At 37.7% G+C, this 16,030-nt stretch overlaps 1 protein-coding gene across 1 annotated transcript; it reads right to left on the bottom strand.

Moving 5' to 3' along the window:
* Positions 1-2,962: 2,962 nt before the first annotated feature.
* NUS1 (NUS1 dehydrodolichyl diphosphate synthase subunit) lies at positions 2,963-13,130 on the bottom strand. The gene is made up of 5 exons (XM_006778499.2): positions 13,079-13,130; positions 9,328-9,453; positions 8,103-8,252; positions 6,727-6,826; positions 2,963-3,443 (listed from the first exon to the last, which is right to left on the bottom strand). Exons 1-5 carry the CDS (start codon positions 13,128-13,130, stop codon positions 3,353-3,355), a joined length of 519 nt encoding a protein of 172 aa, XP_006778562.1. The 3' UTR covers positions 2,963-3,352.
* Positions 13,131-16,030: the final 2,900 nt, after the last annotated feature.

Genomic DNA, 16,030 nt, shown 5'->3' with positions numbered 1-16,030 from the left:
AAAATTCATTAAGGATAATTAAGTTTTTCCAAACATTTTATCATGTGCTAATGTAATCTGTTTATATCCAAACACAGTGACAACATACAAGACAGAATAAAAGACTCTTTTTATAGTTTAAAAAGAATCTCTTTATTAAACCCATTACAGTAGGATCCATTTTTAAAAATATAAGTACAAAAAAATTATAGGATTGTCACCAAAAATGTAATCGTTGAGTGATAGTATTGTAAGTTATTTTCCTTTTTGTCTCCAAATTAATTTTTCCTACAATAAATGTGTGTGTGTTTTTAAACCTTAAGCCTATTCTTTTTGCACTCCCCCTTTCCACCAATTTTATCACAGGTCATGGCCTATCAGCTAGGATTCCTGGACAATTGCTGGCACTAATTTGTTTCCTGGGATTATTTCCAACCATCCGGAACCTTTTCTACACTAATTTTTGTTAAAGGCATTTCCTATTAACCAAAGTTAAAATGTGACCTTTGAAAATTTTATTTCAGATAAAAATTATGCATAAAAACCAACTATCTTATAATTAGATCCTCAAGTTAGAAAGTGAATACTCTATGCAATGTACAACAGATGATAGCTCTTACCCTTTAATTTCCTGGTTTGACAAAAACTGTCAATTTTTTTTAAAAAGAGTACACATATACATTTTAAATTCGGCATTCTATTTCAGTAAAAATCGATTCTTATTTTAATTATGGTAGAATTTTGACAATTCTAGCAATGGGAAAGATGAATTTTATATCACTGTCATATAGCAAAAAGCAAATAACATTATAAGATTCCCAATATTTAACCTGGTAAAAATGAGAATATGTTTCAATCAAGAACATATCATCTAAAAAATAGTATTGCTATATAGTCATAGGAGTTTCTCATTCCATTTCTGCAAGTCCTACATGTTTAGAATAAATGTAGCATTCACATAACAATATAGTCCATGAAAAGAGTATATTCTTTTATTGTTTTGTTCATACATGTTAGGTTTCAACTTTCAATCATAAAATTCAATAAATTTGATTCCTTAATTATAAAAACTTGCTTTGCACATTATTTACATGTCACCAAAGTCTACAGCCATACAAAACATCACAAGGATCTTACTAGGCATGGAACCATCACACAGGAGGAGGACGGAGCTATCAAGTAACATACATTCAGAGATTAATTTGTAGATATGCACAGTGTATTTGGCACTGTTTATTAACAACACCTCCCTCTCTTAAGACAGGCTATTATGCCTTAGTCACAATATACACAATTTGCTATTCGCATCAAAACCAGTTTTCAAACTCTGTAACAGTAATCATTTTTAAAAAACAAAATCACACCAGATTGGGACTGGTTTTCAACCCCTGACTTGTTGCTATGCTCCAAGCTGCCATCTAGAATGTGGGTTTAATTTGATAAATTTTTCCATTATGGGGAGTGTCAATAAAGTATTTGAAAGATATTTAAACAATATCCTTCAATAGACATAAAGACAAACAACACTTTCCTTTAAAATTATCAGTTCTTCTTGGGAGTGCAAGGGAGCCCTGATAATGTGTTAACTAGTGATAATTTTGGCAGGAATTACAGAATGACCAATGCCATTCAAGTTGTGGAGATTGTACTAGTAGTTGAACCCATGAGGAGAAGGATATGGAATGCCTATATCTGAATTCAGAATCCTTAGCAACTTGTTTTCAGGGTCTCTTCCTAGGACTATAATAAACTTAAGTCACAGGTTATAGATTCACTCTGGTGTGTAGCACTATACTGCTACAAAATGGAAGAAAATAAAGTAAAAGACAACTATTAAACTTTTAGCAACTTTGGCTATATCCCAGAGGGTAATTTATTTGACTAACGTCATTTTAACAAATATTATATCTTTTCACTTCAATTGGGCCCATTACATTTAATTCATTAAAGCTATACATATTCCAGACACATGTTTATAAAAGCCATAAATTCAGTCTTAAACTAAAGCCAAAAAAATCCTCACTAGAACACGAATCGCTGTACAGGGGAACAGAAATAAAAAATTCTCTGGTCAAGTTCAAAGATATACTGTAGCTTCACATAAAACTTTCAGCAATAAACTGACTTTTAAAAAAAAGTCTTACAATGTTAAAAGAACAATGAAGTGCAAAGCAATATCACTAAACCAAAATTTAGTTTAATAATTTTATTTCAAGTATATTTTTTAATCATAAATGGGGTTTTGTAATCCAAAGTTTAAACATTTATTCTTCATAACTTCAGAATTTGACAAGCAATTCCAGATCTTGCTTTCCAAATCCAGTCTTCTCTGCTATTTTTCAGACTTCTGAGACCTACTATTTAAATTTCTCCATTCTAAACGTACAATTTTAGATAATTATTACACAGTTGTTAAGATTTTTCTGAAAACTGTCCATCAAATATAAAGAATGGTTTCTGTTCAAGGATCAGAAGTGAGGAAAGAAATATTAAATACCTATCAAAAATCATTTATTTATTTAAAAAAGATAACAGAACCAGTGCTGTTCTCTGACATGAAAGAGAACATGTAGAATTAATTTACTTTTGTAGCCTTTGGTAATGTTTTATTACCTACACAGCCCTCAATCTCACTTACAGGTCTTTTACAGAAAGTCACCATCAGGATTTACTGAGCAAAAACCCTGGGTACTAACATGGTCCTAAATGTGTGATTCCAAAGAGGAACAGGTTACTTTTGAGGAAAAGAGCTGTCTTATAATTTCCCTCAAATGCTTATTTTAAACAAACAGTTAGTGGAAATACTTTTTAACATACCTTTGGATACTATGTAGCACACTATCCATCAAACAACAAAAATCCATTAGGAAACTTTCCACCTTTGTTTTTCAGATTCCAACTTCTTCACCTTTTCTGGATTGCCTAATACTTAAATTTTTTAAGTTCTTTAAATTCTTCAATTCAATGTTGTAAGAGTTCCAAAATAATAATCTAACAGCTCTAAACATCCACTCCTGTCCCTACAAAAACAGGGAAAGAGTTGGGGCTGAAGGCTTTAAAACTGAAATTTCAGCTCCTATAACATTACTGCTGCTTGCTCAGAGGTGCAAGTCCACGTGTTTCCTTCTCTAACACTTCCCATTTATAAATTTATTTCCATACACACACACACACACACACGCATGCACACACGCACGCACACACGCACACACGCACACTTACTCTCAAGTAAGACACTTTTTTGTGTTTGTTGATAAATTATGAGGGTTATAAACTAGGTGTGTACAGGGTTTCATAGTTGCTTTGTAAACATCAGAATCACTTAGGTCCTTTTCTCCAAAAGCCTGAAACCAAATTATGCAGCCAGGGATCACTACTTTCCCAGACGCTGTTCACACGCTGCATACTGACGAAGGGCAGAGAAAAAGTCCTCATAGCTGATGTTTAGGTGGGAAGGCAAGGAACTGAAAAGGAAGCACAGGGGAAAAGAGGCAATTAGATGACATACTGTAATTTGGAGGGGGGAACCAGAAGGGTAATGACCAAAGAGAGGTTAAGGACAGAAGAAAGCAAACTGTAAATATAGAGAATACAAACCATTTCTACTAAATGATTGCTAACTGCGAAACAGTTCAAGTGAAAAACGATCTCTCCTTCCACAATAAGAGAAAAGTAATTTGTAGTGAGATAGCCATTCAGAGCCTCTAAGTAGGATTAATGCAAAGCTGGAGATCTATTTATATAGGATTTCATTCATTGACTTCAAGAGCTCCTCTCTGAGTAAAGCCAGTACCACTTAAATGGTTTAGGAAAGCCAGGCTTGGCACTGGCAGAGCAGCACGGCATCCCTGCACAGTGACAGACTGAGCCATGTGGTGAGTAACCATAAATAAACGACATCTACTTCCACCATTTCCAGTTGCTCAAGGGGACAGTGGCAGTGTGAAGACAAGGACTTTACAGGCAGAGTGAACATATAGCTGGAGGGTTTCCTTTAAGTATTTTATTATTATTTATTTTTAATCTTCACCTGAGGATTTTCAGAGAGGAAAGGGAGGAGGGAGGATGAGAGGGAGATAAACATCAATTGGCTGCTTCCAGTACTCACCAGACCAGGGATTGAACCACAACCTAGGCAAGTGCCCTGACCCAGAATCGAACCCACAACCCTTTGGTGTACAGGACAATGCTCCAACCAACTGAGCCACCCAGTCAGGGCTCCCCTTCAAGTATTTTAAACACTTAAGTAATTTTCAGTAATTAACATTTTTAAAAAATCTCTACTTTATACAGCTTTATTGTGAGGCTTTGGAAATTCCAAACACTACTGGAAGCAAACACCTGGCTACTGTACAAGAGCCACATTCATGCACCAGAGAAAAGGACTCGGCAAACCTGCCATGTATGAACTCCCCTCGGCCCCTGCGGTCCTCTTTTGTTCTACTTTACCTTTTCTTCCGCAAACCCCAGCTCTACTGAGACAGACCTGACATATAATCTTTATCCTTCCTTTGACTACCATCACCCCTTCATCCTATTCACTCTACTGAAATGACATCCTCAAAGGACTTTACTGACATTCTTCTTGCTAAAGCCTGCTTCAAATGTCCTCCTCAAACTACCCACTTTCCTAAGCCCTCCTCATTTCACCCCCTTTTCCCAGTCTCATCTCCCGTCACTCCTCAGGAAGCACTTAGCCCCCCACGCCTCCGAAGGGGTCCTATTTCCTGGTCGGCTTCGTCAGGGCTCACCCCTCTTTTCTGTATCAGGACATTTTCCTGCATCTGGGTGCTTGCAGTCTGGAGGACAGTAGACAAATACAGAGCAAACCTCAATAGAGCGTAGAGCTGTAACAGACGTAGAGCTTTGAAAGACACAGTACCAAGATCCACGAGGAAAGCCTGTACGTGCTAGATATCCGATGTCCATTATCAGATTTAAGTCCTCAACTCTGTTTAACAGCCCATTTTACAAATAGAAGTTTAATAGCTTTCCAAAATCATGTTAATGAGCTGCATAGATAGCTACGATTTAAACCAAGATCTGTTTTAAAACACACTTTTCCCTCTAAACTACTCCCACCTGAAAGGCATGGAAAATGACATGGAAAGTTCTAGAGAAAAGGAGACAAGAGAAATAAGCACCACCCTAGGGAAACCCAGAGTCTGCACATTTTAGTTCTAATTCCACTTTGTTACAAGCCTGAGCAATGTCTCTTCCCCTTTACTCGCCTACAGAATGAGGCGGCCACTCAGGCCTTTCTCACTCTAACATGCTGCTGCTCTTCTGCCTCTTTATTTGACACCCTTTCCCCGCAGCCCCTGAGCTTGGGGCACTTGACCCCTTGGTACTGTGCTCCTCGATGTACCCATTAGAGAGGTCCTCTACTCTCACAGGTTCCCTACTTCTACTTCCAAGATACTGACACTCCCCAGATTCATCTTTAGCCTTGACTTCTCATCCAAGCACCAACTCTCCATCTTCTTCTGCCCTCTACACGTTTCCCCCTAAACAGACTATGGCCTCAAAATCATCTTACTCTTGAGTTCAACATCTACCCTTCTAAAGTCAATGCTCCCTTCACTTTTCCGCTTCTCTGATAGCTCTATAATCCACCCAGTCACTTAGGCTTAAAAACTTAGAGGAGTCATTTCATTTCTTTTATCATAATTAGTGAAGTGCCAGGCCTGCAATTATACTTCTCATGAGATAGAATTTGTAGTATTTTTTCTCTTAAAGCCCAGAATTTAAATATATTTTAACGCTTCTAAATCTCTCCTTTGTTTTAAATCGACAAATACAGCCCAAGAACCAGTTACCTGTGTTTGTAAATAAAGTTTTATTGGAATGTGGTCACGCACACTTGTTCACATGTTGCCTGTGGTTGTTTAGGTATACTAGCCAATGTTAAGTAGTTGCAACAGAGGAGATCTTGCAAGAGATTGTAGGACCCCGCAGGCTTAAAATATTTACTATTGGGCCCTTCATACAAAAAGCTTACCCAACTGTTCAAAATAAGCAATTTCATTCTCTTCACTGTATCCTCCCCTAGATTAAGCTATGGCCTCTTCACTGGTGTGTTTACCTCATCCTTTCCCAAATGCAGTCTGCTCTGTTCCAGTTACCAAACATCTTCCAGGGTCACCATTCCCGCATCCTCCCCAGGCTCAACGGTTTCCATCTGCCTGTCCAAACAATGATATGCATTCCTTCTGCTGCTATTTAAAGTGTTCTCAATGTCTCCGCTCCCAAATTATTTGATTTTATTTCACACTACTACCTAACACTAACGCCCGACTCTGGTGTGGCCAGTGCCTTCATTCTATCTCTGACATGTAATGAGCATCCGCTGCACCCCAGCTTCCTGCCCCCCGCTTCCCCCTCCCCCACCCCGCGCCCCGCCAATGCCCGTCCCCTACACTTCTTTTCCTCTAGTTCCAAATTCCACCCAATTTACATCTTCAGATCAAGTCACATCCTTTCGACATAGTCAACAACTCTGGCCCTCAGAGATATCTCACTCCTGATCTCCTATGATACTTGATGTCAACACCTAACATTTGCACAGACATACCCTCTCATGTCTGAGCATTTATGTGTCTTTCTTTTACCAATGATACTGTGAAATACCTGGGGAAAGAATCCAGAATTGCAATTTTGGGGAATTCCCATTAAACATAGTACAGTACTAGGCTCCAGAAACTCCTGCCGAATTGAACCAAAGTCAGTGCACTTTTAATTACTTACATAATCTCAGTCAATCTGATGTGCCAGGGAAGGTAGCCTAAAGTGCTCTCCACAGGCCCAAACTTCAGTACTACATCAGGATCAGGAAAACCATTTGAACCTTGAAAAGAAAGAAATACACACAAACTTAATATGCACTGCTTGCAAATAAAATGACCAAGGGCAAAACCCATTCATCAAATTGGCTTCTTATGCTTTGAATATCAACACACTGTAGCTTTATAAGGACAGAATACAGAGCAATGGGATAGAATAGAAAGTCCAGAAATAAACTTGCAGATTTATGGTAAACTAATTTTCAACAAAGGAGCCACAGTAATTCAAGGGGGAAAGGTTACGTTAGTCCTTTTAATAAAGAAAAACTGGTATCCTAGGCCTCACACCATTCACAAATATGGGCTCAAAATGGAACACAGACTTAAATATAACACTTAAAGCTATAAAAATTCTAGAAGAAAACATAGAAAATAATTGTGACTTTGAATTAGGCAAAAGTTTCTCAGACATGACCCCAAATACATGATCTACTTAAGAAAAATTGCTAAGTTGGATTTCATAAAAATGAAACTCTTTAATAAAATCATTTTTAAAAAGATTTAAGCAGTGGTGCCAGGTAATAGATTCCATAACCCCCCAAAAGGACAGGATTCAGAGCTTCTTGGTTGGTAGACACAATGAGAGTGGTTTACACAGAGGGGGCATGGCTCCCTGATATCTGTATGAGAGGCTGCATTACCACACGCCCACCTCCCACTACACCCTCGCCTTGTAAGCCTTTTCCTGAGTTGTATCCCTTGCAACAAACCGGTAAACATAAGTGCCTTTTGAGTTCTGTGAGCCATTCTAGCAAATTATCAAACTTCAGGAGGGAGTCATGGGAACCCCCTATTTATAGCTGATTGATCCCAAGTACAGGTGCTCGGAGAACTACAACTGGGGTCTGAAGTGGGGGCAGTCTTGCGTGACCGAGTTCTTAAGCTTGTTAGACTCTAACACTAACTCTGGGCAGTTAGTATTGGAATGAAACTGAATTGTTGGACACCCAGTTGGTGTCTGGAGAATTATAAAACTCATTGTTGGTACAGAAAAACATCCCAGAGGGAGGAAGGCTAGCAGGCAGAAGTCCTTTATAAGAATACTCATCACTCCCCCCACAAATCCTTAGGTCCTCTCCTTTACCAGTAAGTCCTCATGCAAGTGAGTTGACTACGAATGTCATTTTCTCAAAACCAATTTCACACAGGATCTTAAACTTCAGAAACACAACATGTATAACAACAACAAAGTCAGGCTTTAAAATGTGAAAGGAACCTAGATATTCTTCTTCATACTGTATATTTGTGGAACAAAACTAAAAATAAATATGTATGACTTACTAAGTAAACTGTCTAACATCTGCACATCCAAATCTGTGGATTTACTTTGCTGCTGGGCTACTAACTGGCAGAATTCCTGAGCAGCTCGTACAATATCTGCTTTTCCATCTTCTGGGGACAGGACCTTCACTGCCACTTGGCAATTTAAAACTGGAGGAAAACACAAACAAAACATTAATAAAAACATACTTTCCCAGATATATTTCAAAATCAGTTTCAAGATATGTTATATTCAGACCTAAATAAAGGTACAGTTCTTATAATAAACAAGAATCATTTAAGCCCTTCAATTTCCATATCAAAATATACTTAAACTACTTTCCTCTGAAAGGACCCATACATCACATTTGTGTATGTATTTATATACTGCCTTCTCTTTAAAGTATGCAGAATGACCTTGTCTCTGTGAATAAATCCTCTAGCAAGTAGGAATTTTAATTATAGAATAAATTTCAATTTCTGTAAGTCTAAAGTGGCATCTACAATCATAGCAGTTAGCAGTAACATGGGACTGAAGATAAAAAAAAAATGTGTTTTAATGGAATACGCATTGTTTACAATACATACCCACTTAATCAAATTTATGATTCTATCCAAGCTATTTTACAATTGGTAGGATTCTAGGTAAGTAATAGCAATGCCAAATTCTTGTCTACAGAGGTTCTCACCAACCCCACTAAAAACCATTTCAATATTTCTGATCTAGAAATGTGTCCATTCTTTGGATTCTTTGAACTGGTATAAAATCTGCGTGGCTCCTCGTGGCTTACGAGTGAAATAAAATCTTTAACATGTGTTTATTTTTTAATATCTATGAAATTCATAATTTTATCTTTTTCTGGAAATCATTAACAAATGGCCTGGCCATTTGTGGCTCAGTGTTTGATCATCGACCCATGAACCAGGAGGTCAGGGTTCAATTCTGGTAGAGGCACATGCCAGCTTGCAGGCACAATCCCCAGTGGAGAGCATGCAGGAGGTAGTGAATCAATGATTCTCTGTCATCATTGATGTTTTTAACCCTCTCTCCCTCTCCCTTCCTCTCTCTGAAATCAATAAAATCCTCTTTTAAAGAAATTACCAAAATGAAGAAAAGTCTAAATCTGATGATTAAAGATGGTGACAATAAAGACCAACAGGCTGGAATGAATGAGTGACAGAATTTGCCTTCAACCACAAAACACATCGGCCTTTGTTAGCTATTCGATTTTATATTCAGGCTTACCTTGATCATCTTTGTCATTACTATTTGCAAACTCTGTTGAGTATTTGGAACAATCTAAGCCCAGAAGTTCCTGCTGTTGTTTTAAAATTTCATCCATCAATCTGGAATTATTTCTTTTGAAAATACCTAAAAAAAAAAAAAGCAAGTAAATCCAAATGAGGGTAAGTTATCTCTTTAATAAATAGTGTGTTTGCTGTGAAAACAATACTAGATCCAGAACTGAACAAATGCCAAATGAAGTAGTCATGACTAATTAAACTAGAATCTGAAAGGAAGTTATAACAACAGAACTTTGTTAATATAAAGAGCCTGGCTTCAGGCTAAAGTAAAAAACAAAACAGGGGTAACTATATAGTGTCAATGTAAACATGACAGAAATTTAGACCCAGAAAGACTTAAGATCATTTACTCGACAACTTTATTTACAGATTATGAAACTGAGACACAACATCCTCAAGGGTCTTGTCCAGGGATTTAGAAACTGCAGCAGTAGTCTAGAGTCCATATCTTCCAGACTCCCAGCCTCATGGAATTTCCTTGCAGACTTACTATGTATATTCAGAACCATAACTTCAACTTGATTAGATTTTTTAATAGTAGAGGGACTAATATGAAATATGTAAAAAGTAGAAAATAGATAAAACTAGCAAAATTTAGTGAATTCAGCCCTGGCCAGGTAGCTCAGTTGGTTAGAGCATCATTCTGATACATCAAAGTTGTAGGCTTGATACCTAGTCAGGGCACATGCCAGAATCAACCAATGAATGCATATAAATAAGTGGAGAAACAAAATGGTATTTCTTTCTCTCCCTCCGCCTCTCTCTCTAAAAACATCAATCAATCAATAACAATTTTAAAAATTAAAGTCAACAAAGGATGAAGGAACTAAAAGTGTGACATGCATTTAATGTAAAACTAATATAAAGAGCTCTAACTAAAATCAAGTAAGTTTTTGGCTATTTTCAGAGAAGCCAACTTTCCTTTTTGGCCTTTACCAAGTATTCCTCTCAGTCAAATGTGATTTTAAAACAGTTCAAAGATTAACTGGGAGAGAGAGAGAATATAATAAGTACATAAAAATAGCACAGAAGTTGCTGAATATCCGATATAATAAAAGGCTAATATGCAAATTGTCCCCTCGGGCGGGAGTTCAAACAGGGGGTGGGGCTGGCTGGCCAACCTCCCTCAGCTCCCCCCCCTGACCCCCCACCAGACTGACTGGGCCCAATTGGGGCAGGCCAGCCGGACCCTACCCATGCACTAATTCGTGCACCGGGCCTCTAGTGCTATATATAAATGCCAACTTGGTAGTGTACGTGTAATAGCAGTTTAAAGACAAAAGCAGTCTCTATTGGTAGGGGAAAGGCTTTGTAAAATAAGACTTGAGGGAAGAAAATGGGAAGAACATTTACATGGAGAAAATGCTTAAGAAAAAAACATGGAATGCTCAAAAGACCGACAAATGCTGCTGGTGCAAAGGATCTGTGAAAAGGGGCAAAGGGATAGTCCTAATTTTTATTTCATTTTGTCTGCTCAAAGGGCAACCAACAATTTCTGAGCAATGTGGAATGTGTGAAATGTGTTTCTTCAGGAAAATTAACCTGGTAACAGTAAAGAGAAGGCCAGTAAGCAGACTACTGCAGAAGTCTATACATATTTTGATGAAGCAATGGAAAAGGATTCACTACAAAGGAAGAAATGATAGGATAAAGAATATGACTTAATTAGAGGTAAAAACAGAAAATTCCATGACTTTAATCTCTGGTGACAGACTATGTGAACATCTTTTTTTTTTTTTTAAGTAGAGAAAGTCTACAAAGAGAATTGGTTCGAAGGAAAAAATAAGTTTACTTTTACATAGCTGATTATAGAATATTTAGGTAAGGGTTTATTGTAAGAGTGACTAAGAGACACCAAGGGAAAGATGTTCAAAAGAGGTCGTCACATAAGCACCGCAAGTAGGAGTCTTACTGCTTTGTTTACGAGGGGCAGCAAAGTGCCTGGTACAGAAGAGACACTCAACAAGTGAGCTTCTACTGAAAGAAGATGGCAAGTCAGAGATTGGCTCGGGGACTGGGAAAGGCCTCGTTTGGGTTAAGTGACTTTTCAGCTGGTCTCTGAAGAATTAGGAGAATTTTTTAGATGTGGGGCTGAAAAGACAACATAACAAAAAATGGAGGATGAAGATGTAGATACATATTTGGGAATCATCCTCCTTAAGGTGAGAGCCAAACACATAAGAAATAATAAATACAATTTCCAAAGGTAAAGGGGCACATCATATACATGGAGGAGAGCAAAGGGCTAAGAATGTGGCTCCATAAAAAAGTCCGCATTGCCCGGCCAGAGTGGCTCAGTTGGTTGAGCATTGTCCTGTGCACATGGAAGGGTTGCCAGTTGGATTCTCAGTCAGGACACATGCCTGGGTTACAGGTTCAATCCCCAGTTGGGGCACATATGGAAGGCAATCAATTGATTGTTGTTTCTCTCTCACGTTGATGTCTGTCTGTCTAAGAATGTCCTAAGGTGAGAAGTTAAAAAAAAAGTCCACAATCATTAAGACTTTAAGCTTAGAAAGATAAAGGAAAGCATTTTGTAACACCCATGTCCAGAGCAAGATTAAAAACAACAAATATATTCCTAAACACAAAGAAAATTCTTAAAGAAGGTTTTAATATCAGGAGTTATTTGAGTACGTATTTAGGATAGTAATACTTGTGTAGTAATATAGATGTATTTGGATATAATCATTATCCTCAAGTCCAAAACAAAAGTCACAAGTAAAAAAAAATAGCATATAAATTTTTGATACAGGTTTATAACTGTTACCAGATTTCCGATTACCTATGCAAGAAGAAATAATAATTAATAAAATATTAATTAATCTGTTTATCCTACCCCTCCAGATTAAAATGGCAAAGCTTTTCAGAAACTCTTGCCCTCTCCAATGCAATGGATGACATTCTTTATCAGCAAAACAGTCACCACTTCTCAATCTTTACTCTTTCCTTCTCAACCTTTCTGTTAACATTAATGACCACCCTGCTTCTTCAAAATCCTATCCTCATTCAAGCTTGTCTGAATGTCCTCTCCTGGTTCCATTCTCAATCTGCTCCTTGACTGGCCCTTCTCACTTTGGACTGCATGCCTTTTCCTCTTTCCAACCCCTCCCCCACCTCCCACCCTGTTCCTGTCCCTGTCCCTAGGTCCACGTGTTCTTCCTCCTCTGATCCTAGTTACTCATAGGATTTTAAAACCACTCCAGACCAGGACAGGCTAAGATGAGTGAAGCAAAATTTAAGGGGGTGCCCAAAACTCAGTAATTAAACATCCATGATGAACAGAACATTAAAATTTGAAGTAAAAAAAGGATTAGCATTTGGTTCCTATCACTTCCAGTTCAAACATCTAATCTTACCCAAAAGTTCTGTAAGCATCTGAAAATGAACACATCTAAAACATGGCAGCTTATATTTAAAGCTAGCTCCCAAGCACTTGTATTACATCAAGTTAAAAAAAAGTGGGGGGTCTGAATAGGCTATATGAGAACAGTGAATATATAAGCCTGGTGGGACATTTAAAATCACAACTGCTACTTATATAATTAATAAATACTTATATAATAAATAAATAAATAGCCCTTCTTGTTCTAATAAAAGCATCACTACCTGCCAGTCACTCCAGCCATCTTCTCTCTCAAGCGTTATCACTACCACCTCATCGGCACCCTATTAATATGCAGAACCCATACACTCTTCTACAGCAATGCTCCCTGTACCCATTTCCTTTTGTCCAGTTGACATCGTTGTATTTAACTCAGTTATTAATTAACTGGAAAGGAACAATGACTGAATATAACAGGTACGCCCATAATAAGGTCTGGATGACGTAGGGAAGATGACGACCTGTCAGTCACTCCTGGGAGTGGTCATTGGCCAGAAGAGGCGTGGCCACTGCAAGTGCAACAAGATCTGAGATATACTAGTATAAGTTCCAGAACAAAGGAGTTCCCTCTTTCTTGCTCTCTCTCAGGACTCTTGTGGCAGGGGGTGTACTCTCATGCTCCTGCATTTGCCTACATGGCTCACGGCCATGTGGACCCCACACACAATGGACTAATGGACTCTAACTAGTCTGATGCAACATGGGTCCCAGCTCCACCATGGAACACAAACTCAGGGCACTGGCTTTGCTTTTAGCTCTGCTGGATCCCCAACTGCACCTTTTCCAGGACTGGTTTAAGGGAAATGAGACTTTGCAACTTGAGGGATATAATTCCACACAAATAAAGCTTTATACCACATCTTATTTTCCCTGGAGGCCTCCAGAAATTCTTTTTCCAATGGCACCCCAAAAACTCCACTCTCACTAGCAATGGAGAAGAGCAATCCACATAATTCTCCGATAACACTTTGGCCCCACTGTTTCAAGCAATAGTCTTCTTTATAATATTACAACCACCTTCTAATGTGTCTTTCCTGTCCCTTCTCATGTATTGCTAGACTGACTACAAGATTAATCTTCTCTGGGTATATCTTCAATCCTGTCACAGTCCAACTTTAATATCGTCAATGGCTCCCCAAATACTGAATATATTAAGAACAAGCTGCTCAGATCAGCACTGATATTCCAGCCTATGCTTCCACACTTGGTGGCTAGGAATACTTTATATTTATGAAATAAATTAATCTCTCTGTCTCTATAGTACCATATTGCCAGCAAATTAGATTGCTTCCTTTCCTCCAAAAACACAGGAAGTGAGGCCGGCCTCCAACCTTTATTATGTTACCTACACAGCCCCACACCTGTAAAATTCTACTAATTCTTCACAGGCCACTGAAATGTCACTTACCCTCAATCCACCAGACAGATGTGCCTCATTCCTCCTCTCACCCCCTCCGAATACACAATTTGTTCAAACTCCTTGATAGACTAATATTCTACATTTTATTATAGTTATAGCTTAACCCTTCTCCCCCAACTAAACTGTACTTAGCTATGAACTAGTGTCTTACTTACCTCTTTTCCTCTAGGATACCTTCCACAATGTTTATTTAATAAACTGAATTATCAGTGCACAAAATGTCACCTAACAACAACAAAACCTAAATGAACACGTCACTGAATGGAATTTTTTTAATGTTTCCAGGAACCTCCCACAATAAAAGCAGACACTTCCTTATTGCACATAAGCAGAGATTATGTTTAAAAGGAAGAATACTGTACAGAGGCATCGTTACAAAGCACCTTTTATAAAGACTTCCATACAGTTATTTTAAACAGAACATTTATGTTGGCTGGTTTGGATAAAGAGATGAAATTTAAAAAAAAGTATAGTGTCTGAGAAATGCTAAATGCATAGATAGGACAGATTATCAGCAAGATGACCCCTGATACCTAGTAACTTGAACCCCATCCGGAAACCTGATTATAGTCTATGGCACTTATCTCACGTATACATAAGCAAGATTATAAGCTTACCATTTTCTTCAGGATTCAAAGTCCACACACACTTCCATGATACAAAAGAAATGCAACAACATGCAAGTGCGCCTTGGACTGCAACAGGCAACTCCTCTAGCAATACCAAGCTGATGTGGGGATTCTTTTTCTCAAATCATAACTCATCTTGTTTGCTTTCATAGAATCTAAACTAATGCCAAAATGATATGAGTTTGGCATGAAATCCAGGTCTCCTGGTTTCTAATTATTCAGTTCAGCAACTATTTCTAACACTGATAAAGAATGATGAACCCAATTTACTATTAAATTTTGAATTCTCCTCTCAAAAAAATCAAACTCCATAAAATAAAACTGACCTTTTGCAAAAGAATAGTATCTTTTGAAAAAAACTAGGACTACAGTTTGTTTTTAAAAAACTTTTGAAGGTTTCCTAGGGCTAACAGATAATTAAATTCTTTAAAAAATGACTTAAGAATATAAGTTTTTTGCAATAATGATTCATTTTTCTTAATTTTTTAAAAAATACATTTTATTTCTTGATTTATGATGATGTCTTACCCCTATAAATATGTATCTTAAATATGTTTTTATTGATATTTAGATGGAGAGAGAAAGGGAGAGGGAGGTAGAAACATTGATAAGAGAGGAACATTGATCGGCTGCCTCCTGCATACCTCCCACTGGGATCAAGCCTGCAACCGGGCATATGCCCTGAACGGGAATTAAACCAGTGACCTCTCGGTGCAGTGGACAATGCTCAATCCACTGAGCAACACCGGCCGGGCTGCAATGATTTAGAGAATTTTACATTATGTTTTGTTGCTCTCTCAATTTTCCAAGTATAAACTACATGTAAATATACATAGAAAAGATAATATGGAAGAACCAAAAAATTTTAAAACACACACATGCACACACCCACAAAAATCTAGTTTCCATGAAAGAATAAAATATTAGGCTAGGAAGGCTGGACCTCAGAAAGACTACAATGTTTTTGGTATTTCTTAATAAACACTACTATGTACTTTGAGGGCCATATGTACTTCTTTTTATATCTGAAGGAATGCCTGTTTTAAATTCTAATATTAAAAACTACATGAGATGTTCAAAGTTTAGACAATAAAGGAATGTCCCCTAACCATCCATCCACCTTACCGTTATAACACAACTATTTCTAATTTTTAATATTTCTGAGTCTTTGTCTACATGCATGTGTAATACTGGCATTTGTGATCATGCA

This window comes from Myotis davidii, unplaced genomic scaffold, assembly GCF_000327345.1.
Source record: "Myotis davidii unplaced genomic scaffold, ASM32734v1 scaffold147, whole genome shotgun sequence".
Classification (NCBI taxonomy): Eukaryota; Metazoa; Chordata; class Mammalia; order Chiroptera; family Vespertilionidae; genus Myotis; species Myotis davidii.
Note: the sequence above shows the minus strand (reverse complement) of the source record. Positions and strands in the feature narration are given on the sequence as shown.